This window comes from Ursus arctos, unplaced genomic scaffold (assembly GCF_023065955.2).
Source record: "Ursus arctos isolate Adak ecotype North America unplaced genomic scaffold, UrsArc2.0 scaffold_9, whole genome shotgun sequence".
In the NCBI taxonomy this organism is placed as follows: Eukaryota; Metazoa; Chordata; class Mammalia; order Carnivora; family Ursidae; genus Ursus; species Ursus arctos.
Genome location: NW_026623111.1, coordinates 40057822 through 40085806, shown reverse-complemented (window position 1 = coordinate 40085806; position 27985 = coordinate 40057822). Strand labels below are relative to the sequence as shown.

General features: G+C 44.9%; 1 protein-coding gene across 2 annotated transcripts in view; it reads left to right on the top strand.

Moving 5' to 3' along the window:
- The window catches only part of SCFD2 (sec1 family domain containing 2), a 426762-nt gene that overhangs the window by 300403 nt on the left and 98374 nt on the right, over positions 1 to 27985 (top strand). The window contains exon 6 of one of the 2 annotated variants that reach the window (XM_057309879.1): positions 76 to 27918. The exons of the other annotated variant lie outside the window; for it this stretch is intronic. Coding sequence (XP_057165862.1) covers positions 76 to 173 — 98 coding nt within the window. The 3' untranslated portion in view covers positions 174 to 27918. Of the gene's footprint in view, positions 1 to 75; positions 27919 to 27985 lie in introns of those variants that run through there. 2 annotated transcript variants of the gene reach the window in all.

Below are 27985 nucleotides of genomic sequence, written 5' to 3'. Positions count from 1 at the left end.
GCATGAGCACCATGACTATTAATAACTTGAGTAAAGGACCAGTTGTATCAATTTTTTTTTTTTAATTGTTTTCAGATTTTCCTTCAGCTGGCTGCCTCTCCAGCCTTCAGCCAGCAGCCTGGGCTGATTGTCTTTGCCAATCGGGGTACGTCCCAGCTCTGAGAGTTTGTTAGAAGAACTAACATCCGAGACTGATAGAGCTGGAAAGGGCCTCAAAAGTCAAGTAGGCCAAGCCCTTCGTTTTGCAGAGAAAACCCACCAGTGAGAAAAGCGACCTGCCCAAGGCACAGAACTCCTGTGTTGCAGAGCTGACCTCAAATCCTGTCTCCCGATTCCCAGCCCAGCGCCTTTTATACTACAACACAATGCCCTGAATGTTTCCCAAAAATTAATTTTAAAAGAACTTAATCTTACCCATGTTGGGTGTTTTCAAGTCCTGATTCTGATGGACCCTAACTAGTTTAACTTTAAAAGATAAAGGAAAGTTAGGGCAAATACTTTGTAACAATTGGATTGAGGTTTGTAAAGCCCGTACAACACTTACTATTCCATGTTTCATGTTAAATACAGATCTAACACAGATAGCAGCAGCAGCTCCGTCATCAGGAATTTGGGCGAGTTACTTCGCGACGGTACACAGCATGGTTTTATTGAACTACTTCCTATTCATCCTCTCTCTCCTTGTTTTTTATATGTGATTGAAATGTTTTCCACATTTATTTCCAGTGGGTGAAGTGTGGTCCATGTGGTCCCATTGCATAACCACCCCTACCCCTGGATAATCGCCCTTCTTATTTTTAGGAAGCAAAAAATAGTCTATTGTGTTATAATTAGTCAATGGTGCCCACCCAAACATGAGTATTATGCAAGAACTTTTGCTTCTTTTCTCTTTTAGGGAATGGGGATGGAAGCAGGAGGGAGGATAAGATTTTGATCATTTTTTAATGTTCTGAAATACCATCTTGGGAAAGGTTCGTGGTTTTTCAGGTTCCCTAAGACACTTAAAAAAAAAAATCCACACAAACCCGATTTAAAACTAAATGTCTCAAAAAGTAACAGGTATATGTTTTCATTCAGTTATCTTCTAATTAGAACCTCTTACTCATTTCTAACACAATTCGTTTATTTTGGTTCAAAGAAAATTTAGAATGCTCACTCATGGCTAAAGACCTCAAGAGTTTTAGCTAGACAAAAATTCTGTTCAGTGAAGCACTAGAGTTTTGAAAATCTACATAAAGATTTGAATACTTTTTAAGGAATCATGGTATCAGAGTATAGAGTTTGTCCAATATTTCTGAACCTGCTTGACCCCTAAGAAATGAAAATGTTAGCTCAGGGCCAATAGGATTTTCTTGCTTTCTGCTCCTGAATGATCCCGGATGATAACCAAAGAGCTAACTTGGCAGCATTAAATTTATTTCCATGACAACTGACTGTAGTATCACAAATATTGGATTATCGACTGGTTCAGGATGAAGGTTAATAAGGAAGATTCCTGTTTGAACAGGATCATCCAAAGCCGGGACCAGAGGGAATATCATCAGAGCTGCTTCCAGCCCTGCAGCCTTTTCAACGATGTTCTCATTATCCCGAGAGCTTGGTTTTATTTTACAAGGGTTTTTGTTGTCGTTACTGTTTAACGTTTTAATTTTGTTCATTATGGATTTATTCCCCTCCTCCCCTAGAGGTGACTGGGTGGAAAAATGGCTATTTTTAGTAATAGAAGCCCCTCTCTTAAGAAGCAGTCTCCACCTTCATTTAATTCTATCTGCACAAGTAAGATTTATTTTGGCCCTGCAGTCAAAAACATCTGTCCTCGGTGCGATTGCCGGACAAACATCTGCCTTCCTACCAGAGCTGCTGGTCCTCCCGATGCTCGGTGAGCGCGCGCGCGCGCACCCCCCACCCCCCACCCCGTGCTCTGTGAAAGCCCCTCCCAGAGAAGAGAATGTGGAGTGGGAGAGAAAAGCCCTCTCATTCTTTAGCCCAGAGTGCCTCTTTGTGGCCGGAACAAGTTACTACAGGAGGAAGATGAAAGAATCCGAACTGTTTACCATGTTGCTCTTCATTTCCCCACCTCCCCCAAACTTAATGCCTTTTTAAAGGCAAATGTATTTTAATGAGTATATTATTTGATGAAGTACTCGGGCTACAAAGCTGCTGAGAACACGCAGACCTGCATTACCATCTTGGAAGATAAGCCAGTGTTAGTGAGCACTCTGACTTGAGTTATTTTTCTAATAGTGATGGAAAACATGTGCTGATCCCTTTTCAAAGTCTTATCTGAACTGCCTGAAGATTGACAACATGCATTTGAAAGATTTAGCTTCTCCTGGGAAGCCAGCCGTGACTCTCCTGCTGCTTCCTCCAAAGGTTGTGTTAGTTGCAATTTTTTTCAACTTACTTTTCTGTATCCCTTACTGGGTTATAAATTCCCTCAAGGCAGAGCTGTTATGTTCCTCACCTCTGTATTCCCAGGGCACAGTACAGTGCCTGGCACATAGTAGGTCCTCAATAAACACCAAGTGAATGGTAGGTGTTTAAGGACCAACCATAGTGGATCAGAGCCATAAAATGCACGATCTTGGTCTGTGTCCTGACCATCTGAGTATATGGTTAGTCTTTATTACTATGTCTGTCTGTACTTATTCTTTCAAAATTGCCTTAAATATAGTGACTTTTGCTTAATGAAAAACTGAGGTAGCAAATAGTAGGCCCTATAATAATGCTGGACATTTTGACATAGTTCCTGTTCTCCCTCCCGAATTGCTGGCTTTGGGTTTGTTTTGCTAAATCATTAGCTTGTAATGTCTACTTTTTATTCAAAACATCTGCCACCCAGTATGGTACCACACCAGTAACATTTTCTAGTGGAGGCTATAGGCTCAGAGCAAAAAATTGTGCCATGTACCCTAAAGGATGCTGAGTTATGCTAGTTTGCAGAGAACAGGGACCACTAACCATTTTTTGATTGTCCACTTGCCATTTGCATTGAAAGATGCTATGCAAGAAATTGACTTTTTTTTTTTTTTTTTTTTTTTGGGTGCACTTAACTATTTGAGAATTGAGCTGGGTCCCACCAATCACAGGTATCGTTCACAAACGTTTGTTGATTTCCTACTCTGTGTTTGGCATTGTGCTAGGACTTTAGAGCCTGGGCTCCCTAGACGTCAGGGGAAGGCCGAGGAGCCCAGCGCAGGGTGATCTGCACTCTAGTCGAACGATGTGCACACGGAGGGCTGAGGAAGCACAGTGGAGAGAGTAGTGCATAGGAGGTGCTTGGTAAATGCCGGAGGGATTGAATTCAGGGCCTTTTTTAAGGGAATCAGAAACACCTTTGTGTGTTGTGAAGCCGAACGGAGAATAGACTCTTGGACTGCAGGGAAAATAGCCAGGCAAATAGTGTTACCCACCACACCTGAAAACATGGAACTTGGGCACGGCAAGTGAGGAGCGCTTGGATTCGAGCTGTGGCTCTCTCAGCCCTTTCTTACGTCTCCGCCAGCGTATACCACTCACATTGGCTCGCCAAAAACTCTTGAGACTTCCTTTTCCAGACTTTTATAAAAGTTGTTCCTTCTGCCTGGAAAAGGCACTGCCCCTGTCTCCAGAGCAAGCCTCCCCTTCATCCTGGAGGAGCCTCCCTTCTCTCTGAGCGCTCCGTGCTCCTGCCTCGGAGCACCTTCCCCACCAGCAATAATGGAAACGCATTCACCTGTGTCCCTGTCCGCCTCCCCGCACAACCTGGAGCCACACGAAGAAAAGTGTGTGCCCTGCTTTTCTCCTACCACTGATTTGGCACAAGGCTTCATAAACCTATATTGATCAAAATAGTTGATTGATGAATTCCCAGTGACTCTCCAGTGCTGGATCTCTGTTTGGGACTTCAGAAGACCAAGTATTTTTTAGTTGACCCTTTTCATTTTATGCTGGAAGAAGAGACAAGCCCTTCTCATATAGATGAGGGGAATATAAAATCCCTCCCTGCATAGAATCCAAGCAATAATATCCTTTCCTTCAATGGTAAACAGGGGAAGTTGCTTAAAGTATTGGGAAGTATGTTTTTTTAAATAAAAAGGATTTACCATTGAGCCTCTTTCTTTATCCATAAACAAGGGGTTCAGCCTGATGATCTCAGAGGATCTTCCAGCAAAAGTTGTTCTAGGAAGCCACACCGTAAATACTATAAAAACCATCTTATTCCTGCCAAAATTCCACATAATGTTTATTAAGATTTTGTAGAGTACTCATGAGTGGTTTAGAAGAGACTCGCCCTCCAGTAGCTCCTATCTACTACACAAGACCTAAGCGATTTTTGTTGACTCAAGGAATGAGGGGAAAAAAGACATATGGGACCAAAAAATGCAATAGTTACATGAGAAGTATACTTACTGTTGATGGGATTTTCAAGAAGGAGAGGGGGAACTGTCTGCCAGGGCACAAGTGAACATTTATTGTGAAAACATGTCATTTAAACAGTCCCATTATTTATTTACATGGGAAATGGCCCACGAATCTACAGTGAAAAACCCTTATAATAAGGGAATTAGGCCATGAAACTAGCATAGCTCTATTTACAGGCCAGTACTTGATAAACGTCGTGGACTAATGACTTGGTGAAGTGTCTTTTGAAATTTAGTAATATGGAGTCCCAGCAAGGTACCGGGAGGTGTGAACGAAGAATGGTTTCTTCTAAACAGGTTTCTTTTCTTGTCTCTATTAGATGGCTGTGCTTCTGGGGCGTCTAAGAGTTTCCAAACACAGAACCGCAAACGTATTTGTTGTCAGCGAGGCCGCCATTTGGAATTGGTGCAGGAGCTCGGCTGAGTCTTTTCTACGTAACAGTCTAAGTGTGGTGCAGTTCAGTCTAGCTAGGGCCCCTTCCTGTCATAAATAAGATTACTTTCATTTCACTTGTGGAGTGTGCTATTCCTCAGAGTAATGAATTTCCTCTGTGCCTTTGAGCACATAAACATGGTTTTCATTAGCTTTCTCTCTTTAAAACAGAAAGAAAAAAAAAAAGCAAGGGATAGGGAGGTGGAAGGAGGACAGAGAATCTGAGCAAAATTAATAGACATCAATTAACTCCATAAATGCAGATGGATATTGTGCTGACTGGCTGGAAACGAGCTAGTGAGCAGTACCAGAAAGGTGCTAGTTCGTCCCTTCTGAAAAGCTAGGAAAATGAAGTTTGTACAAATTTTATCCTATGTGAGCAAAGACACAAAGAGAGACAAAGAATATTCTTTTTTGAATCTTGTTTCAAGAATTGTATCAGAAAGTCTATCAGAGTGGCCCCCAGGCCAGACAAATAGCCCTGGGTTGCTCTGGAATTATGGAGCACATCACCAAGGACAAGTTACAGGGCCAGGATGGTAGAGCAGTCTCTGCTTCTACCCTCACCCCCACCTTTGCTGGGTGTGTGCTTGTGTGTGTGTGTGTGTGTGTGTGTGTGTGTATGTGATTTTAGACTAATAAGATATCTCAGTCTTTCCCAATTTCAAATTTACCCTCTTGAGATTTATAAGTTATGCAGTTCATAGCACTAAATATGCAGTTGTTCATTTTAATGGTCTGGAACCTCTTGTCAAGGGGTGACTCATAACGTGGCTCCACCTTTCTCATTGCTGAAGGTGCATTCTTGAGCCTGAAAGCTAGTTCGGATCCATTGACTCTTTGACTTCTGCCAGGATCTTTTTTACTGTTGTTTTCAGAAATTTGGGGGCTGAGAGTTGAGGCATGGGGTGTTCTTAAACCATCCAGGAGTTAAATCATTAAGGAAAAAAAATCTAAAACTGGTTTTTCAAAATTACGTATTCTCCCTCTGTCTTAAAAAAGAAAAGAAAAAAATACGTATTCTTAATGGAAAATCCATAGATTTATCTTTTCAGAACCTTTTCTGTCTCTCCAAATCAATGTCTATTTCAGCTGCCAATTCATAGTATATCATGTGCTTATTTATATCTCCAGAGAGGAAGAGATAATAATGCCCTGAAAACTTCAAGGAACTTCAGGTTGTCACTGACAATTCACTGCGGAGAAACTTTAGCTGAGATAAAGAAGCTTGATGCATTTCACAGGGAGGTGTCTTCCAGCTCAGCGTTGACCTCCTGCGTAGGTGTTCTTGTAACAGTTGAGAGGTACAGCTGGTTTCCATTTGAAATGGAAAGCATGGAGTCCTTGAAGGAGCCAGTGCCTCTCATCGGTGAAGGCTGCCTCGCTGAAATGTGTACAACACACGACAAGGAACCTTAAAAACAAGTTTCCATTTCACTTAACTGTAGCACAGGAAATTGTTTCTGGCTTGTTTTTGTTATGAACAGGGAGAGCATTGCATATTAAAAGTTCCCCATAGTTGTTTAGTATTTGCTCGGTAGTGTACTAGTCCCTAATCAGTCCTTCTGCCCCGTAAATCATGTCAACTCTGTCACTGTTTTCATTGGAAGCATGAATTGTAATGTTGAAAATCTCCCAGGACGGTAAACGTCTGCAGCTGTGGAAGACTGGAGCTCATAACTGGTATTATTAAAGGAACCTGAGTGACTTCTTTGGGGAGAAAAAGCTAAGACGGGGTGAAATTCATAAGGTGCACAGAGATATAGAATGAAGGTTCTATTATGAGCACAGCTCCATAACAATGTCCTCATAGAAATAGATACAGAATAGTAACAATTGTTCCATGAATTGGCAAACATAATATTTTGCTATCTTTGTGCCTTTTTTAGAGGGAAAAATAGAATCCAAATGTACAGTATAAAATTAGACATATGTGCTGCTTTAGAACAGTGTTTGAACTGAATGCTTTTCTATTTGATTCTATGGACACAAATGTCACCTTTAGTTCCTAAAGGCATTTTGAAGGGTTTGCCGCTAATGGTTTTACAGCCTTAATTCTCGTTGGAAATTTAAAATTTTCATTATCAAAAGATGTGGCTGACTAGATCAGCTCCTGCTGTGTGGGGATCTGAGAAATGTCTCAGAATACAAAGGATGTGTTGCAGGGGCTGAATTGCAAGGAATGAGAAAAAGAACAAAGGACACTGAAAACTTATGCTTGGCTGCTGAGACCAACACCGTGCCTAAGACATTTCTTTTCCAGAATGTGTCTTTGTTCATTTATTCATTCCTTTATCCAATCATTCGTTCCTTTCAACAGTGTTTATTGAGCATCTACTCTGAGCCCAGAACTCTGCCGGGTACTGGGAAGCCTAATTCAAAGGCAACTTGCCCACAAGGACAAGGCTTTCGGCCAAGAATGTTCTGTCCTCATTGCTGTTGTATAAGAAGCAGCTGGACTCCCCAGTTCAGCCTTGACATTCAGCAGAACTCAACGTGTCTGCATCTAAAAACAAACCTGGTTTTTTAAATTCAAGTATAATTAACATACAGTGTTTCAGGTGTAAAATATAATGATTCAACAATTCCATACCTTATCCAGTTAAAAGCACAAACCTGTTTGCTTGGCTGTTCTTTTAATTACCAGCATCTTTGCTTTTTTGTGAAAGCCATTTTTTTTAAAGGCTATCTCCCAACTGGACATAAACCTTTGTCATATCTAGAAGAAGCAGTACAAGGCCCTAAGAAACAGTTTATAGAAAATATTTTTCATAGAAAATATTTTTAAGTCATTTAAAGAAAATAATTATAGATTTGGCATTATTCTGAAGTTAGCTGTCGGGGATAAATATCAAGAAGATCCTGCAAAGCTGTAGACATGTAGTAAATGTGTTTCCTTTGGGGCAAGAACAGAATAATAATTAGGGAAGAAACTTCTAAAATATCAACTCAGCAAAGCAAATGCAAGACTTTTGGGGAGCCAGCAATCATGTGGGAGGCTGGACATTGTGGGAGATCTGAGATAGGAGAGATGACCTCTGGCCTAATCTAGGGCAGGAAATGAGACATAAGCCCTTGACTTAGAAGATGGTGTGCTTCAAGCTATCGGCACAGCCCCAGAAAGTACAGTGAACACCGAGCTCCTGTAGGCCAGAGGGCCAACGACATGTTGGGTCCTCGGCAAAGTTACAGGAAACCAGGCTTAACACATGGACAGAGCCATCGTGTGTTCCTACCTGGAATGTATACAATGTTCCTGGCCTTGTTCCTCAAGAAAGACAGTTTAGGATGGGGCAAGGTTCAGAGAAATGCAATTAAAATGATAACGGGGAGCAAAAGGTGATGGCAAGAGAGGACACATGCCTTATTAGGAAAAGACAAAACGGAGGAGACTTTTTCATCTAAGTGGAGGTTAGCCATAAGCTATAAAGGAAGGTTACACGCAAGGTCTACACTGCATCTCAGTATTGCTACAACTGGAGAGCCAATCAGTGGGGAAGCCTTGAGCATGACCTTTTCCTTCTTAGGACCCCAGTTTCTTCTTTTGTGACCCACATTCCCAAGTGTGTTAAGTAGCACACCTGTTCTGCAAGCTGCTTGCTGGAGGAAAGGTATTCTCTCACCAAGTAAGCTTGGAAATCTGCATGCCCTAGCTTCCTCCAGGAGGTTTGCCGTTTGCATTTGATATTAGAGGCTCTCAGAGGTTTATCCTTAAGGAAAACCTATTTAACTTTTGTGGATCTCAACCAGCGTTTCCCAAACTCATTTGACCGTGGAATCCTTTGTTCATTTAGTGCCTACGGGGACGTTTGGAAAATGTTTTTGGGAAGACTGGATTCCAAGATCTTGGAGGTCCTAGAAGGCCATTAGTTCCAACCAGAGGAAGTGCTCCCTGGCAGTGTGGAACTTGTTACTTCTAGAGTCCCTACAGGAAGAAAGTCATAGTTTGTAGGAGTTTATGGCCATTTATGAACGATGGCGTTTATCAAAGGTAATTGGGAGGCAAGGCTCACAAAGGAAAGGCCCTGTAGTCCACACTATGCTTTCCAGAGCTGCTACTGAGACTCAGGTCTCCGCGCCAGGGGTTAGATTGTCAGAGCAGGACGTAATATGCACCATGACGTGAAAAACTACCTAGAGCCGCTCATTTAAGTTTTGGCTGAACCAAGTAGATAGTTCTGCATGATTTTTTCTTTTTTTTAATTATAGACAATTTGGAAACACTTCTCTGGGGCTTTTTGGGCAGTCACTTTCCATTATTTAAATTTCGAGGTCATGTCCATGAAGACAATATCGTCTGCTTTCTATAGCTTATCTCCAAAAACCTGGCTAAGCATTCAAGTTCAACAGTTTTGTAGACATGTGTGCGTGTTTTTTCTTTCTCTAGAAACCTTTCACTATTTTGAAAAGTGTTTTATACATGTACCTCCCCGTCCCCTGAGCCGCTGGCTGACTTCTCCTCTTCTCCTCTTCTCTCTCACTTCCCCACCTCACCAAGCACGTGTGTATAGCCACGGTGTCCTTCCAACACTGTAAAACGTTTTCCTGTTATTTATTGGACTTCAGGGACAACAAATGAATATGATAGAAAAACTAAGCCTTGAGGAGCTTTCTTGCTCTCTAACACATTTTAGCCTCTGTTCCTTTTGCTTCATCTTTCCCATTGTGCTAGCGGTTCTCCTCACTCCTCACTCTGCTTTGTGCAGGGTTGGGGAAGGGGCGGGGAGGGAGGGTCATCCCACATGGCCTATGTCAGTGGGCTTCAGCGCCGCTGGCTTCTGGTTGGCACTGGCTAATGGAGAAGCATCAGCTGGTGATTTCAGGAGGAGACTGATGTTTGGGTATTCATTGCCTCGCCTCCTGGCAGGCCAGCCTCCCACAGCGCTCCTTTCTCATGTTCTGGACCCTGCTTCCTTCCCTTGCCTCTTCAGGCCTGGGCCTGGCCTCCGTTGTGCTAGGGCTGCTCTACCTCCACCGGTTCGTTTCCTTAAGCCCTGCCCACGTCTTTGTAAATAGCCCTTTTATGAAACTCTCCTCCCATTGCCCAGTTTGACTGTGTCCTCTGTTTCCCACAGAGACGCTGCCTGAAACACCCACCTGCCTGTAACCTTCTCTGTCTTGTTGCTGGCCAGCCAGTAGCACTGTCCTGTGGAGCCCAGCTCAGGTTCACCTTCAAGAAGCCTCTCCATCCCACATGAATCTCCTCTTGCGCTGTCCGATCTTACACTCCGCCCTATTTATAAGCACCTAAAAATGCTCTCTTGTGTATTGACTTAAATGCACTGAGACTCATGCTCGTGATGCGTAGAACTGATCTTTCATGGGTATGCAAGAAGGCTGGGTATTCTCAGGCAGTTACCAAACTTTTATAGAGTGCTTCCAGACACTATCAGGCAGGTTATAGAGTTAAGAGGTGGGTGCTATTATTATGTCCATTTTATAAATACAGATGCTGACACAGAAAAGTTTGCTAGCGGGCCCAGGACACACCCATAATGAATTCTGGAGCTAAAATTTGAACCTAGGTGGTCTAGCTCCAGAATCCATGCTCTTAGCACTCCACTAGGCTGTACCTCTCTAAGTGTTTTTCAAATTTTTTTGAACTGTCAGTTATCTAAAATTCAGATTTCGGGGTGCCTGGCTGGCTCAGTGGGTAGAGTGTGTAACTCTTGATCTCAGGGTCATGAGTTTGAGCCTCATATTGGGCATGGAGCCTACTTAAAATAAATAATATTAACAATAATAATAATAAATTAAATTCAGATTTCACTTTAAAATCTGCATTTTTAGTGTCTCTTGAAAAAATGGACCATCTAGCTATTAGGACTGATAGGCCATTGCAAGAATGGGCCAGAGGTAAGTGGGAGCAACCCTGTTTGGGTAGGGGTCTGCACCAGGCTGGTCCTGCATTTATGTTCCTTCCCAATGACTGCATGTGAGCAATTTTTATACGTGGGCTTTTGGAAACCACTTATATGCCCTTAGTCTTTATCTCACACCAACTCCTAGACCCCCAGGTAGGTAAGTTTGAGGAGGGTAGAATCTGTATTCTAAATCACTTAGCACAGAGGAGGCTGTATTTGATAAAAACCTGTGAATTTGGAGAAAACAGCTTGTTCAAATTCACTAAGTTAGCTAAGCAAGGTCATTCAGCAAGGACATGGCAGATATCCTTGCATTGGATTGGGGTGAACCCCTTAAAGCAGACTACCTATAAAGCCTAACGAGTGAAATCGATCCAATTCCTACAATAGAGCTGCTGATGGCAGTATTGCTAGTACTGCTGACTAAGGCCTACGGACCTCACCCCCAGGCCCAGCGGTGCGAAGTTCGTGGGAGGCAAAGCAGCCACTACTTGAGAGAGCTGTCAGGGAGGGCAGAGCAAGAAGGTAAAGGGAGGTTTCAAAGAAGTTGCGAATACAGAGGATCTTAGTGCTAATGGACCTGAGTTCCAGGAGGCACAGAGATTTGGAAGTTGGTCAGGGGGATGTGGAGGCCAAGGAGGGATCTGCAGAGCTCTTGAGAGCAGGAGTGATGGGGAATGCCTGGGAGCTTCGGGTGACAGACATGACAAGGCGTACAGGACATGTTGGGCTTAGTCCTGATGATGTGCGAGGCAGATTGTTGTGGTGAGACAGTGCATGCTGCAGGAGAGGCAGGTGTGGGGGAAGGGAAAGGTTTTGTCAGAAGCACCCAGAGCTCTGGACCCCTCTTCATTTCTCTTTCCTCTTGGAGTGGGTGGTGCTGTGCATGACGTACTCCCATACTTATTCAGAGGCGGGTGTCACTGTGGAAGGCCTGGTGCAGGATGATGCCTTTTACATTTGTGAATGCACACAAAATCTGGAAGGTTTCAGTAGAATTTGGATGTTCATATAAAACACAGCTAAAAAGCTTGCTTTGGTCATGTGAAGAGCACGTGAGTGTTACTTTTTTTCAATGTGATACTCTTTGGGTCTCTTTGATTGCAAGTTTTATTATTGCATCTTATTAGAGTTTGATCTGTCCTTATGGAACCAAAGGACTTCAAGAAATAGATGCCAATTTAAGAAAATGAATCCTCTTTCCGAAGACCAGGGGGCTGGTGTATTTGTAATGGTATAATCGACATACCTGCCAATAAAGAACCCAAAATCCCTATCGTGCTTGCAGCTGTCTCTTCAGTTTAATGTACGGGGGCAGGGGGCTCACAAGCTCTTCCTCATGAGTAAGAAAAACCATAGGTGGTTGGGGGCCCAGAGTTAGCCAAGACTTGGGGCTCTTGGTCCTTGCCGAGTGGGGTCAAATGCCTGCCCTTGGGCAGGCAAGCCAGGGACTTTCCCATCGGCAGAGGCCAACTGTGGGGGGTCATGCTTATTCCCTCCCCTTGGAGCTTCATGGAAAAGTACAGAATTTGAAGATCTCTTCAACATCTCTTGCATTGGCCTCTATGGATTTGGAGAGTGGAGTCATAACGAAAGTTAAGAGTAGAAATCCCCATCTCCCAAGAGCAGGGAGCTTTCAGGGAGGAAAAAAAAGATACTTAAACCCTGAAAATACCCCAACAGTGAGCAGTGCCCCTGGCTGTCCACCCTTCTCACTTCCAGAGGTGCTCCAGGGTGTTAGGAAGAGGAGTCACCTTGAAAAGTTTCCAGGATGCCCCCAAAAGCTTAAGCAAGTGTGAAACCTTCTCACCACCGTGCCCCCACTTTGGCCTTTCTGTCTCCAGCCGCACTTGGCATATGACCAGTGCTCTCAAATGCCAGCTCTACCCCTTACTAGTTAGTTGTGTGACCTTGGGCAAGTTACATCCCCTCTCTATGCCTTAATCCCCTGCATCCGTCAAAAGGAATCCTAATAGTACCCATCTCGTAGGGCTGTTGTAGGGATGAAATGAATTAACACCTGGCATTTCATAAGAGCTATGTGAAGTGTTAGTTATGGGACTTATTCAGATGACAAGGACATTGGGGGTCCGGCCAGCCGCCAGGTCACCGTTAAGTAAGATATAGCCAGGTTTAGCCTCATGCTTGTCCGTAAGCAGATGTCGGCAGCTGAAGTCAGCTGAGCTGGCCTCTGCACAGTGCTCGTTTACATCTCTTGCTGCGCTCTCCCATCTTCTGGTTCTCGGGTAGCTGAGATACCCACTGGATCGGACAGCTCTAGACCAGAGCGAGTCTGAATCAGACCCCAGAGGTCTCCATCACTGACCGCGTATCGTGTGTATGTTGTTATTCACTTTCCTTTTGTGGCTAAGGAATGGACACCTAAGTACTGCTTCTTTTTATAGAAGGCTCTGACTAGCATATTTGCTGATTAAAAGGGAGGCCTCACAGAACATTCATTTTGAAGAGCATAGTAATACTTAAGGACCAGGACTATTTCAGGCATTTACTGCAAACTGTTTATTTCCTAAAATAAGGAGGGCACGCTTTCTGTTTACTTCCCCCCTAATGAGAATTCCTCAGGAGTTTGAAAGCTGTTATTGTGCCCCCCTATCTTCCCCCACATTACAGCTCTCCCTGTCCGAGAGGCAGCTGACCAGTGCTATCATTAAAGTCGGCATTTAACTTTGAAAGGAATTCTCTTCCACTCTCCCATTAGAATTGTAGCAAGCAACCTTTGTTGACCAAATGTGTATCAAAACCTTTAATGCATTTCAAATCCCATCACTGATGCCTCCCTCCGCTGGGAGGTATTCCTTGTTCCCATCCTATCATGTAAAATCTTTCCTCATCCATGCTATTTCTACACTGGCTCATACCTTTATTGTTGTGCTTATTGCTTTAACATTTAACGTCTACTTGATAGCACCCATTATATGCCAGGCACAGTGCTAGATTCTAAAGATCTAACCACAAATGGGATTCTGGAGCAGTGCTATCTAACAGATCTCTTGGTGGTGATGGGAATGGTCTATGTCTGCACTGTCCACTGTGGTAGCCACTTGACACATGTGGCTCTTGTGCCTTGATGTATATACGGCTAGTGCAACTGAGGAACCAGATGTGTAAATAGTTACACGTGACCAGTGACTACTCCGTTGGACAGCATGGCTCTAGATCAGAAGCCTCATAAGAACAGAGATCTTTCTCTCTCTTCTGCTTGTCACTGTGCTCCCAGCACCAAGAACAATGCCTGGCATGCGGTGTGAAGGAAGGAGGCCGGAGAGGTGGGGGATGGAAGGGAGAGAGGGAGAGAGGCAAGGTCTCTGTCCTTGTAGAGCTCAAGATATAGTAGGGACCTATTTGTTTACATATCTTGAAGACCAGAAAGCAGGGATTGTCTTTTCTTTGCCTACACCCTTAGATCCATTGTCTAGACCCATGCCACGGCCATGGGAGATGCTCAAGAAATGTAAGTTCCATTGAATCGGATGCTGAAAAATTGCAAGCTTGGCAATGGTGGTACTACCAATCATAGTAGCGGTTAGTGCTGGTAACAGGAGGAAAAGTTACAGCAGCTGTTGCTCTGTCTGACAGGCAGTGTTGGTGCTGTCTGGTTGTCGCATCCCCGCCAGACCTTCTAAGCCAGCAGGCAAATCTGATTTTCTGACGTGTCCTCCCCTTTGGTTCCCTGCTTGACTTGGACATCCAGCTACATACCAGTTAAACCTTTATGGAGAGAAAGGGGAAAGTCATAATACTCGTTTTACTGCCCTCAAGCTTCTCCTTCTTCCCCTTAACCGTGAGTTTCTTGCTAATGGCCTCTCTTGGTGCCTGTCCCTGCTCTGATGCCTCCTTGGTCGTACCATACCATGTTGGCCTTCCTCTGCCTCTCCTTCCCTTCTGGGCTTCCAAACTGGCTGGAGATTAGTCAGTGGTCTCATTACCTGCACCACCACTTCATAGCATGTAGCGGGAAGAACGCTAACTTCAGAGTGAGACCCCCTAGATTCAAATATTAGCTTTACAGCCTACTACTTTGTGGACTTGCGCCAGTTACAAAACTCTTAGACCGTCAGTTTCCTCATCTATAAAATGGCTTAATAATGCATTTCCCATAAATTTACTATGAAGATTAAGTGAGTCGTTGTACGTAGAGTATCTAGCACAGTGCTTGTGCTCAGCTGTTAGCCCTCTTCCCTCTATGCATATGCCTCCATACACCTATTCCTAAACATGTAAATACATAGGACTTTAAAGCCAATTGGGGTGTTCACATTTCAATTACACTTCACCCTTTTTTATTATCCTACATACCTTTTCCACTATTAAAAAAAAAAGATTGAATTACCAAAATAACAATCTAACTAGTTTACCCTTCATCTGGAAAACTGGTTTAATTATTATAATAAAGGTAAGCCTGGTCTTAGTGCAGCACAGTAGAAACCCCATTTACAAGTAAATAAAAGTCAAAGTTTCATCTTTTTTCTCCATTGCAAATCAAGCAAACCATGTAATTAAGCCAAATATGCAGAGAAAGGGGAATAAAACAATGGAAAACCATTCAGTAAAAGGCAGGGAAGTAGGTAATTGGGGTTAATTTCCATTCCGCTGTGTACTGTCTGGAGTGTCTTGGTAGAAGGAGCAACAACTTACTCACATAAACGATCACTGCAGAGCAGCCCTTCCAGGGAGACACCTGTGGTTCTCCACGGCTACCCTGTGCTCCCTCCCCGCCCCGAAAAGAGCATGAACAGCAAACAGCCCTTCAGCAAACTTAGTCCTTAAGGAGGAAGCCACACCAGGCCACACCACTGCAGTTAGCTTTGATTACTGTATTGCAAGATTATATTTGAGGAGTATCAAAAATGCTAGTTGTTGTTATTGTTGGTGGTGGGTTTTGTTTGTTTGTTTTTACATTGGAGGTAGCCAATGTCATAGCATTTAGTGCAACACCTGAGAATTAATGACTGCAATGCTGGAAGAACTATAGATCCTTCCCGATCAATGCTGGATAGGCTCAATTCTAGTCTCAGTTCTGCCCTCAATTAGCTGCGTGACCTAGAATAGGTTCTCGAAGCTTCAGGTTCCTCATCTGTCAACTGAGGAGGCAGGGAGCGTGGCTATTCTATGTGATCTCTCCCTTGACATCTATTCGTGACACTCCGCCAGAGCTGCTCAGTGTGTGCAGTTATGGCGTAGATCACCTGGGGATGCTTTTTAAAAATATGTGTAACTGATACAGAGTAGGTTATTAGACCACTTCAGCCTTTGGATTGAGATGTAGTTTAGGGGTTCCAGTCTGTTTACAGGCATAGGAAACAAGGAGATGGAGAATCTTCATCTTGGGATGGAGAATTATTTTCATGTTCCCTTTTTTCTTTTTAGAACTTTAATGACATTGCAAAGTTTATTCATATAATAAATACGTATGACATTCCCTCTGCGGCCTAAGCAAGATGCCGAGCAGTGCAGAGTTTAAGAAGGTAAGACCACAGCCCTGTCCACAGGGCCTCCAAGGCCAGAACGAGAGATAGACAAAGTGCCCCAGAGCCCAGGACAACCTGCTTTTGCCTGTGAAGTCCGCAGTGGTCTCTGGAGTGAGAGGAGGCTTGATGATTGAGTACAGTTGTCCAGGTGCACAGGGTATGGTGCTGTTGGAGGCCACCGCATGTTCGGGCATTACATGTTGCTAAGTGGCAATGTGGTCTTCGCGCTCACGGGTGTGCTTGTGTCTGTGCGCGCGCGCGTGTGTGTGTGTGTGCATGTGCATGTGTGCAAGAGAGAGAGAGAGAGACAGGAGGTATGACTGTCACAAAAGGCCTTATACTGTCAAAGCGAGGGCTTTATTCTGGAAGCAGTATAGAGCTGCTGAAGGCTTAAATAAGAGGAGCAGCCTGATTGGATTCTTGGGGCCTCATTGAAGGTAGAACTTTTCTTTTTAGAATTTATCCACTTTGGCTTTTTGTGCTCACAGCCACACTACTCAAAGAGAAGCACTACTTCTTCGGGGATAGGGCTCCGAATTCTTCTCTGTCACCCTGTGTGCGATTTTACTAAATCTTAACGATCATTTCCCCAATGTAGAAGCATCTCTCCCATGTAAGAAAATCAACGAGAATAGGATTCAATGTGCGTATTTGGTCTATTTGAGAACACGAGCAGGGATAGATCATTCAAGAAAGCTATGTTGAGTGGTTTCTATATGCATATACTGTGTTAGTATAATGGTCCTACAATGACTAGCTGCCCACCAACACCGCTCCGGGGATACAGATGGCCGGGACCGGGTTGAACCTGGGAACTCCAGGACTCAGGCTTCGGCTTCCAGTCCCCCTGCCCCCCCTGTGCACAATCCAGTCAGGCCTCTAAGCTGGCCTGCAGTAGGACAGGTGCACCCAGATGCCTCAGAGGCCGCACAGGTAGTATGAACACAGGTGGTGGGTGATCGGGGATGGTGTCCCACCTGAAGGAGTCATCGCTGGTCGGCTCTAGCCAATGGTCACCAAGCCACAATTGGGCCCCATGTTGCAAGATCTGATTTCTCACAAGAAGATGGAAATCCCTATTTGTATATGAAATCTTTTGATTTTTTTTTTAAATATTGGAGGCAAAATCTGTTTGTGACCCCTGATAGAACTCAAGTATTTATCACCAGACTGCCTCATAGGCCGTCCAGGTATGGACCTCTTCTGGCCTTTCCCATCCCGCGCTCTCCTCACACTGGGATTATAGGGGGCACCCCATGAGAGTACGTGCATTCAGAGGTCCCACCGCCCCCCACCCCGGCATTCCCAGCATTCCTGGAGGCTCTGCTAGGTTCCAAGCTCTGTGCTGGGGGCTTGCTGCTGAGGGAAAGGGCAAAGATATGGAAAACGCAGTCCCTAAGGAGCTCCTGCTTGTGTGAAACACGCAGGTAAACAGACTGTGTCACGCTGACCAAAGTCGGGTATGCAGTGTCCCGGAGGTTCTAAGGCTGCCATGTCCGCACTGCCTGGAACAGGTCAGCAGGGACCAGAGAGGACGGTGAGGAATTCATCTTCGATACCTTTTCAGACTGTCCACGGTGACCTGACTGAGTCATGCTGATCCATCAGCAGCAGATGGCCTTCAGATGATTTCAGAAAGGCATCATTACCTCAAGAGTTCTAGAAGCAGACAGATAGTATAAAGCCGAAGGTCAAAAGGATGAGACTATGACATGGAGACTCTTCCCATTTTAGATGGCAATAAAATAAATAAGGGGCCTCATTTGCATTTCTGATGCCTTCTGTAAAATAAAGTTTTCTTTTGCTATGTGTGTGAGGGGCTTGGAGGCAAAAGCTACTGCAGAATTACTTTAAGGCTCCCCTTTTTACCCAAATGCCAGGTTCATCATAACATTTCTACCGGAGGCTTTGGCTTAGGCTTCACACAGTGAAAGCCAGATATGATGGACAAGGGGGATCCAGCCTAACCCCTGGGGTGAGGGTCATAAATGCAAACGTATAAGCCAGCTACTCTCGGCCACATCAGTACACAAAGTGGGACTGCTTTGCAGAGAGAAAAGGAGGCTTTTTCATTTTCCTGTCATCTGAGTATACCAAACTTTAAAAAATAGAATCCCTCTCTACTCTCTGTTGGTTTGCATGCTCTGCAAAATGTCAGTTCTCCTCTCCAGAGCAAGAATTAGGTATGCGGTTCCCCACACAGCCCTGGCACTTGGGGCTTCCCCGCAGAGTAAGTCAAAATCAGCAGTTGGTGGTCGAGGTGGTGCACCATTAAGGAACAATGTACTTGCTTAGCACAGTATCTATGGGAATGGCTGGTACAACTCTGGTTAAGATCTTTCCAGTGGCTTCAGCTGTATTCAAAAATTTAATAAGACCTGGGGTCCATGGAAGGCTTCCTGGAAGCAGCGACCTCAAAACGGAACTCGATGGGTGAGTAGGAGTTAGCCAGATGCAGAGTAGAAAGAAAAGAATGTTCTGGGTAGTGGAAATAGCATAGCAAAGGCCCTCTGAGGAGACAAAGCTCAAAGCTGGCCACGGCTTGAACACAGGTTAGAGGGTAATGAGAGGTAAGGCTGAGTGGGTAAGCAAGGGGCAGACCGTGAAGAGTTCACCCCGAGGTCTCCCACCCTCTCTTTGAATAGGAACAGAGCACAAGTGCCAGTACATGGTGAGGGGTTAGTAGGGGAAATGATCTCTTCCGCATTAAAGCATCATGTCACCCTGTGTGTCAGGACCCAGGGAGAAAAATGTTCTGGGTCTATCAGACACACATCTGTATATGAAATCAGCTATATTGAATACGGAAAGTAAGTCTTAGTTCTATTTGTTTTTACAAATACTTCATCAAGGTAGAAACCAAAGTGAAGAAAAATAATGGCCCCATCTCATGAATAGACTTCCCCCAATTCCTTCAGACTGGTGTTACCTCCCCTGGCCTAGCCATTTTATTAATGCTCTGCCTCTGGGGAGGAGGAATAGAATTACCCTTCAATTTGATGAGAATTGTTAAACGGAATACAAATGAGTTAATTCATAATCTATTAATTTTGAGACTGTGGTAATTCTTACTAGTAATGGACTGAATTTTCCTTTGTTCTTTGAAGGAAGGGATTCAAAACAAACAGTGTAAACAAAGTTTTAGGACACAGGTGATTGAGATGCTAATTACATGTAGTCCTTGTCAACTCAGCAAGTTCAACATTCTTGTCAACTTGGAAGGGTCCTCTGATGTTCTTGAAAGTAATAATCATTTAATTCTTTAGACATCAATTGCTGATTATTATCCCTTTATTGCTAATTCACGTTTCCATTCAAATTACATTTCAGAGGGAAACTGTAGGAAGATATGCATAGTTGGATTTACAGAGGAGGAGAAGGTACCTTTTGCCCCAGATTAGGATTTGTCCTCCAGACACCTTCTGTTCCAGCCCTATGACTCAAGGACAGTTGGAATGGGTTATGATGCCCAGAATGTGTTTTGGCTAAACAATATTTTTAACATTCCATCATCATCATCATCATCATCATTATTATTAAGTATTATTCAAAGACATTTCAAATAGTATTTTAAAACATTAGTCAATAATCAATGAAATAATCAAGTAGTACTTTACAACATCTAGATTTTCAGTTATAGCAGAATCAAAAATAAACGCGCGGCACATTTGTGACTTCCTTGCTCATGTCAGTGATGACCGAGCATCTGTCAGTTTTTTTGTGGGATCCAGCCAGAGAGGGATTCCTGACTGTGGAGAAGGGTGGCTCCCATCTACAGTTATTTCCTTGGCTGGGGATGGAGTGGCAGGCCCCAGGAAAGCGGAGCTAGCGCTTTTGAAATGATTATTCCCTTTGATGTTCATGGATATGGGAATATGCATTTGAGAACGAGGAGAGGGATTTAATCTCTTATCACAGAGAGCCTCCAATAGCCGAGTTTGACTTCGGCCTAGTAACTACAACTTTCTCATGATGTAAAGTGCTCAGGGGGACACCCTGCAGATAAATTGATTCTTTCTTGAAGTACAACCAGTCTTGCTGCCATTTTCCCATTGTTTAGTAACATTTTGTAGTGTTCTATCTTAAAAATAATAACACCTACTTTCTCCTGCGAGGTCAGACGCCATGTCTGTCTGACTCCAAACGGCAGCCCCGCAGTGCCTGGCACATAGGAGGCCCTGGCTCAATATCTGATGATTGATTGCTAAGACTTTACCTCTTCGGTGTTAAGTACTTTCTGATGATCACAGCCCTTGCTAATAACCATAGCTTTCTTTGTACACTAGTCCCAGTTTCACTATGAACTAACAATGTGACCTGGCTAGATAATCTCTCTGGATCCTAAACTGATTTATCTCTAAAATGAAGAAATTGAGTTTCATCAACTCAAAAGTCCCTTGGATTTATACCAATATCTTATTGAGTATTTAAAGGGATCACATCATCTAATGAAAAATTTAGGAAAAATGACATTATTTACTGCTACTCTTTTTTTAAGATTTTATTTATTTTAGAGAGAGAGCGTGAGTCGGATGAGAGGGAGAGGGAGAGAGAGAATCTTAAGCAGACTCTCTGTTGAGCCCGGAGCCTGATACGGGGCTCTATCCCATGACCCTGAGATCATGACCTGAGCCGAAATCAGGAGTTGGACCCCCAACCAACTGAGCCACCCAGGTGCCCCATTCATTGCTACTCTTGATTAACAGTCAGACCAAGATATTGTCTTGACTTTTAGTTATGTCTCTCTTGAAAAGAGAATTTACCAGCATCCCAGCTCTCAGAATCCAAGAGCTGCCAGGGATCCAGGCATAGAACATCCTCTAGGCAAAGGCATTCTCCTCCTGAAATAGTTGGACTTTGGCTACAATTTCTTTTTTTTTTTTTTAAGATTTTATTTATTTATTTGACAGAGACAGACAGCCAGCGAGAGAGAACACAAGCAGGGGGAGTGGGAGAGGAAGAAGCAGGCTTCAGCGGAGGAGCCTGATGTGGGGCTCGATCCCGGAATGCCGGGATCACGCCCTGAGCCGAAGGCAGACGCTTAACAACTGAGCCACCCAGGCGCCCCTTTGGCTACAATTTCTTATCTGATCATCTACACTGGTGACCCTGTTACACAATACAGGAATCTCTGGGTCTCTTTCTGCTTAAGGCCTATTTCCCAGGAAAGTGAAGGGATGTCTTTTCCCCAAGCCAAAACCCCGGGCTTAGCCTTTTCTACCTTTCACCATGCCCAAGACCAGGAGGAAAATGAAAAAGTGATGTCAGAGAGCATTTCTCTGAAGGCTATAGGGCGCTTGCCTTCATGGTCCACTCCAGACCTCCTCCTCTTGGTTCTGCTCCAAAGCGGGCCCCACAGAAGCAGGAGCCTTGTCTCTCCACACCTGCTCCTGGGAAAGGCCAGAGAACACACCACAAAAGGCTTTTTGTCTTTTTATTTTTTACCATGGAAAGTTCCAATTGCCCCTACCACCAGGGCCCACCCGTGTTTTCCCAAAGCTCTTTTATTCCTTGATCCCACTCCAGGGGGCCCCTATCTCGGGGGTTGGGTGGGAGGGAGGGGAGCCTGGAGCTGTCTTCAAAAGCTCATTTGGAGCCAAGAATAACAACCTGCAATACACAGGCAGGGGCACGAGGGAAAAGTTCCAGAGCGGGCTCAGAGGGATACAGTCCTAAATGTCTCCCGCGCTGCAGCATAGAGCGATCCTTGGTTTGGGGAAAGAAGATCATGGTCCCCTGAGCCAAACCTAGTCAGTACTTGGCCTGAAGTGATGCATGCCCCCGAAGCAAGATAGCAGTTAAACATTTGCAGTGTCCCCAGTGACACTGCTATTCTGATGTTTTAGACACACAGATGCAGCCCCGTGCTGGTTCTGGGTTTCAAAGAGAGACTTGATGGTGCTTCCAAAGGGTTGCTTTTCCAGTAGAAGCTCTGGAATGCAGCCTTATCTTCCCCTGCTCTTGGACTGCTCTTTTGTCCTGGCTGCTGACCTTTCTCCTTCCTCGCACGAGGCAGTTGCTTGATTGGGAAGAGTAACAGATGCAGACAGGCCTAATTTGTTCTTGGCAAGAGCCACAATCTGCATTTCTGTGGGGTCAGGAGAATCATAAATAATTCATCGGGGTCTGGTTTTCGGAGAGGAGATGGGTCAAATTAGCCAGAATTTCATTTTGTTCTCCCCAAACCCCATCCCCTCCTGTGGCTGCTTATCCCCTAAGCCAGCATCGCCCCCATCGCCCCCTTTTATGCCTTAGAAGGGAAGGGAGGAGAGCTCTCTCCAGATGAACATAAAACACATTGAGCTGGTACGTGAAGATGCTGTGATGCCGAAACTAGGACATCTTGAAAGCCGAAACATAAAACAGCGTTTTTAAAAGGGAAAATGGCTCCAATGTGTTTCCAGTATGGACCGCATAGGAAACGGGAAGGAGGCTCCCATGCCGCTCAGGGGAGTCTCTTCTCATTGCTCTGGGACCAGCAGCGCATCAGGGCCCCAAGACCTTTGTGCTCCAGCTCCAGGAGACAGGGGGTCCTAAGTCATGTCAGCGTGACCCTGTGGGTCCCGCTGTCTCATTCGCATTTAAAAATTCAAACAATGAGCCTGGTCCGACTCGCAAATGTGGGAACAAGGGCTTCCTAAGTCCGGAGTGACCTTTTCTTTGGGACTTACTCTCTTTTAACCAGATATTGAGGAAGAGAGCGACTCAAAAGGCAGACCTCGGTCTTCTGTTTAATGTTGTTGAGGCACAGAGTAGTGGCTAAATGGGACCAGAGTGCCACTTTGGCTAGATCTGGCGGGGGGGGGGGGGGCAGTTCAATGTCTTCACTGCCATCCGCAGGGCCTCTGAGCTCGCTGCTGACTCTCCCGCCTCCTGAGCCCAAAAGCAGGGGGCACGGGCGACCTCAGGAGGTGTGTATGAGGGAGATGATGGGACAGCAGTGGAATGCACTGGAAATCCTACTTTTGTTTACCCTTTCCACCTCAGGCTTCCAGTTTGTCCTTTCTCCCCTCTGGCTCGCTCTCTTTGCCCCTCCCTTGGAGATGGAGTCAAGAGAGGGGTCCGTCCCTCAAAGAGGGCAGTACTTGGCAGCTTCCAACAAAGGTTTGTTGGGAAAGGCTGAAGGAGATGAAAGGTTTAGGGATTATCCATGACCTGTATTTCTCTTCCCATTTTACTGAGGTCAGGCGTGATGCTAACTAAACAAGAGCTTCTCAAACAGCAGTGACTCGATCTGCTTCTTGCTTTTAAGAAGCACCTAGAAGGGAGACACAGGAAACACAGTAGTCACTCTGTTGCCTCGGTTTGCTTCCTCTCTTACAATAGATATTATTTAAGGGTAAGTTAACTTCTTCTCCAGCAACAGATGTTGGTACGATCATTAACAGTGGATATTTGTAAAGGTTTTTTTTAAATGTTGATGACAATGATAAATATGCTTTCTGATATTACGCAGATACTCCCATTCTTTACTAGTGTTAATGAGGTGAATTCCTTTGCATTGTCAACAGTGAGGGCAGAAAGGATGTCAGTTTACATGGCTCTGTAGAGTCTCACAGGCAGACAGGACTCCGCCGGGCGGGGGGCATGTATGCGTGGAGAGTGAGGAGGAGGGGGGAGAGCTGTGGAGACAGAGTGCAGGCCCCACCACCCGAGGTTCCAGGGGAGTGCGTGGCTGATCCGTGCTTACTCGGCTCTCAAGATGGGTCCCTGTGTCGAATGGGCCACATCACCTCTAAGTTTCTCACCGAACCCTGGGCCTTGCAGCCCATCCTCCACCTCTGGCAGATAAGGACTCTGTTGCCAGAGAGTTTAATCACCTCATGCAAGGTCCGTACCACAGAGCCAGAAGGTGGTGAAATGCTAGGGCTTTGCAGAAAAGTAAAGTAGCAAGGCAGTGGGAAGAAAATGTAGGGGTCCTCTGACTTTGGTCACAGTCCTTCCAAAATGTGTCCGGAACACCAGGCTTTCTGGTACATCCTGAGATAATCCGCAGCCCTCCCAGTATTTGTCATTTCTCTCGCAGCCGTTCAGGGGAATCACCTGCCTGAGGGTGCCCCCCTCCCCCATCCCCAGGAGAGGCCTCCAAGACTGCCCGCTCCAAACCCAGTTGTCTAGAGTCGGGCCAGCCTCAGGACAGGGACACGGATGGGGGGCCGGGCAAGGCACATGGGTACCCCCAGCTCCCTCACCATGGCATGGCCAGCGGACCCCCAGTTTGGGCCACTCGTCATCTTCTTGACAACCCCACTTCTCTCCCACACTTCCTTCTGTCCCCAGCTCTTTTTCTGAGGGCACAGCTCTTTTTCTGTCAAGTACGAAGCAATCTATGAATAATTTCAATGTCAAGAAAAAAAAAGTACCTGTCTTCATTAAAATGGCGTAGCATTTTATTTTGTTTTCACCAAACAACCTGTGTGTCCCAGCCCTTTGCCACTGTCCTTGTTCCTTCAGTATTCTGGAAGCAGTCATTTTGAGGAGAGAAACAGCATATGTAAAAAATTACATGAAGCCTGTAAACACACTTAAGGCCAAAACATCGAGCTGCTTTTAGACATGCATTCTACTGAGTCCCTGAAAGCATTTTGATGATTTAGTTGCAGCATGTAAATAAAAGATCTGATTAAAGAAAAAAAATACATAAGAAAAATACACACATACTTTTTAAGGCTGCTTGGGGAAATGTATCCACTGGACAGACATGTACGTTTTTTTAAGTTTGTACCCTACCTCATGCCAAAAGGATTTAAGATAGCTTCGGGTCACATACTGTTGGGCAGTACGATCTGAACTCCACATTGTAATGCCAGTGCGATTTCCTGCCTGCGCAAGACTCCCATTTCCACAGCTACAACACCACCCCAGGTTCTGGAACCAGAGAGAATTACAGGTGCCTCCCTCACAGGGCAGCTGGGTGGAGGAGCAACGCCAGGTCCCCTTGAGGCTGGTTCTGCTCAGATGCCGGGTGGTGGTAAGCAGGCCCTTAGTCCGTCTCCAGTGATCTGCTCCTTTTGCCTGGCCTTAGTCAAAGCTCTATCTCCGTGCCACTGTTGTTCACTGAAGCTGAGTCCTTCCTCAAAAACCTAGGTGATTTTCCTCATCCTCCAGGCTCTGAAACCTTCCATCCTCTCCCTAGTTGTCTTGGTGGAAGGGGCTCTCCCTTAAACCTTGAACCCTGAGGGTCTCCCCTTGAACCCCAGTCTCTCCTCCTAAGGTAGAAGGGCAAGGATATGGATTTGGAAATCAACGGATCAGGGATTGAATCTAGAATCTGCCTTTTGCTATCCTTACAACCTTGACAACTTCCCTAGCTTCGATTCCCATACTTTGAAATGGGAGGGATCATAGTAGCTGCCGCAGAGGCTTTAGTGAGGGTGAAATGAGAGAACACCCACGACACACCAAGCCTGACACATAAGTATTAATGCCTGGCTGCCACTGTTGTTGCCCTGTGTCTCCCCGTGCACACTGGACATCAACCGCCGACCTCCTGAACCCTCAGTATTGCAGGTAAACAAGCTTCCTGCAGGCCAGATCTACTCAGTCGGCCCAGATGCCCTCCAGGACCCCTTACTGAACCTTCCTCCTTCCTCCAGCCCACTCTCTGCCCCTTATCAGTATGATGGCCTGATTCTGCCTTGCATGGGTTACCTACACCCACCTCTGCCCCATGGTCACGTGGGTGTGTCCAGGCTCTCCCACACTCTCCCCCACCCCCACCTCAGCCCTGTTCTGATGGAAGGGAAGGAGGAAGTAATGCTTTTCCCTCAAGATCACTGTATGTCTCCTTTGTTGGAAAAACCAATCCTTGGGGTGCTTACTGACTCGTACCCTAGATTTTTTCATTCATACAAGGGTGAGCAAGGTGAACCCGGTGCCTGCCCTCAGTCTATTCACCATTTAGGAAAGGAATCGTCTACAGGTGATAGAGGCTACATTTGTCAGATTTGCATGGTTCCTCCACGTAGGCAAGTTGCTTCACTCCTCTGAGCCTCGTTTTTCTTCATCTGAAAAACGGCATCATGAGAGTCTCTCCCTGCGGTTTGACAGGCAGCTTCAGCTCACCCCTCTGCTGGACCCCATAAGGCACACATTGTACAACTTGCTTGAAGAGCCCTGAGTTAAACAATTCACTTTAAGTAGTTAAACTAGGCCGGCACCTTGTAGGTGCACAAGACCAAGTTCCTTGTCACGGTAGGACAGGCTAGCAAAACACGCGGAGTGTACGGGGTCCCTATCCCTCAGCGTCTCCCGTATGTTTGCAGCAGCTGTGTCTCTGTAGAAACGTATTTGTGGCCTCCTTAGACAAAGAAGCCTGCTTTCTTACTAACTGTTGCCAGTTCCTTCTTCAGGAGCTGCTGAATCAGGTAGGATGCTTCTCTCCGTTTTGACCCCTGCTTCAGCACTCCTTCCAAGGGGATGATAAATGAGCATGGTAAATTTTCCTGCTGCCGGTAACTACTGTCCGTGAGCTGTGTCAAGAGATTATCTGAGAGCGCTGGGATAGATGACAGATTACTTGGAGGCAATTTATAAATGCAGCAATAATGAGGAGACGTTGAAGGAGGCATGAAGGATGAGCGGGAGGGAAAAAAGGGAGCTGATGCCAGAACGTTAACAGCAAGGGCAGTGGAGGAGAGTCAGAGAAGGAGAACATAAAGGGAGGTGAACAGCTGGACCGGAAACACGCAAGCAGGGAGGACAGGACAGGGGCACCAGGGAGTGAGGGGAAAGGAGCACACAGGGAAGGAGAGGTCATTGTCAACCGACAGAAAAGGCTGAAGTTAGAAAAAACAAAATGCATCAGGCAGGTTGGGAAGAAGGTGAAATAAAAGAAATGGAAAAAGAAACTCAGGAGGAAGATAATTCAGTGCAGAAATGGAAAACATACATTAGATTGTGTCTATTTTACGTAAACAAAGGAGCAAAAGTTTTGCCTGATAGAAATTACTGAGCTCCTCTGAAGTCACTACTGTAAACATTCCATGGTGGTTTGATCCCCTCCCACACCTTTTTTTTTTTTTTTTACATTATATTTGAAATGGGCACACTAGGGAAACTTCTAGAGTGTCTTTATCGTAAGTTGAACTTCTAAGTCATAGCATTTCAAATACAGAAATAATAATATGATAATAATCCTATAAAGGAAATTATAGTATGAATGAAGACAAAACGGAAGTCATACTGTGTTTCTAAGACAATTTACATCACCTATCCTTGGTATGTTTGATCAATAATGGCATATCTGTTTCATATCATAACCCTTTAAGATAAATAGATGGATGTAGTGTGGTTTTTATTTCACTGAAAAAGATTCAAGGACTAACCGAATAATCCGTAAGTCATTTGCAGAACCAGTTCCCTGGTCCATTCTTACAAGGCCTGCCCCTTCTGTTCATCCTTCAGAAGCAAACGGCCCGAGGGATTAGATCCACTCAGGTGAGAGTCCGGGCTCCCTGATGTGTTAACTTTACAAAGTGGCCCCTCTGAGGTTCCATTTCCTCCTGCAAAATGGAGCTACTGCTACTTTTCCCCAGGATTATTGTAACAACTGTAGGTAAAATATATAAAGCATTTGGAACAAGTAGATGGTCAACAGATTTTAGCTATCATTTTCATGCAACCGAAGATAGTAATATACATCTTTAGAGTCAAGAAAAGGCATCATTGGATTAGCAAAAAAGGAGGGGAAATAGGGTTGCAAAATTAAATCAAGGAAGAGAAAAAAATGATCACATGAAAAAAGCATGCTGGTGTCAATTTATTATATGGTGAAGGGAAATGTATTCCTTTCTT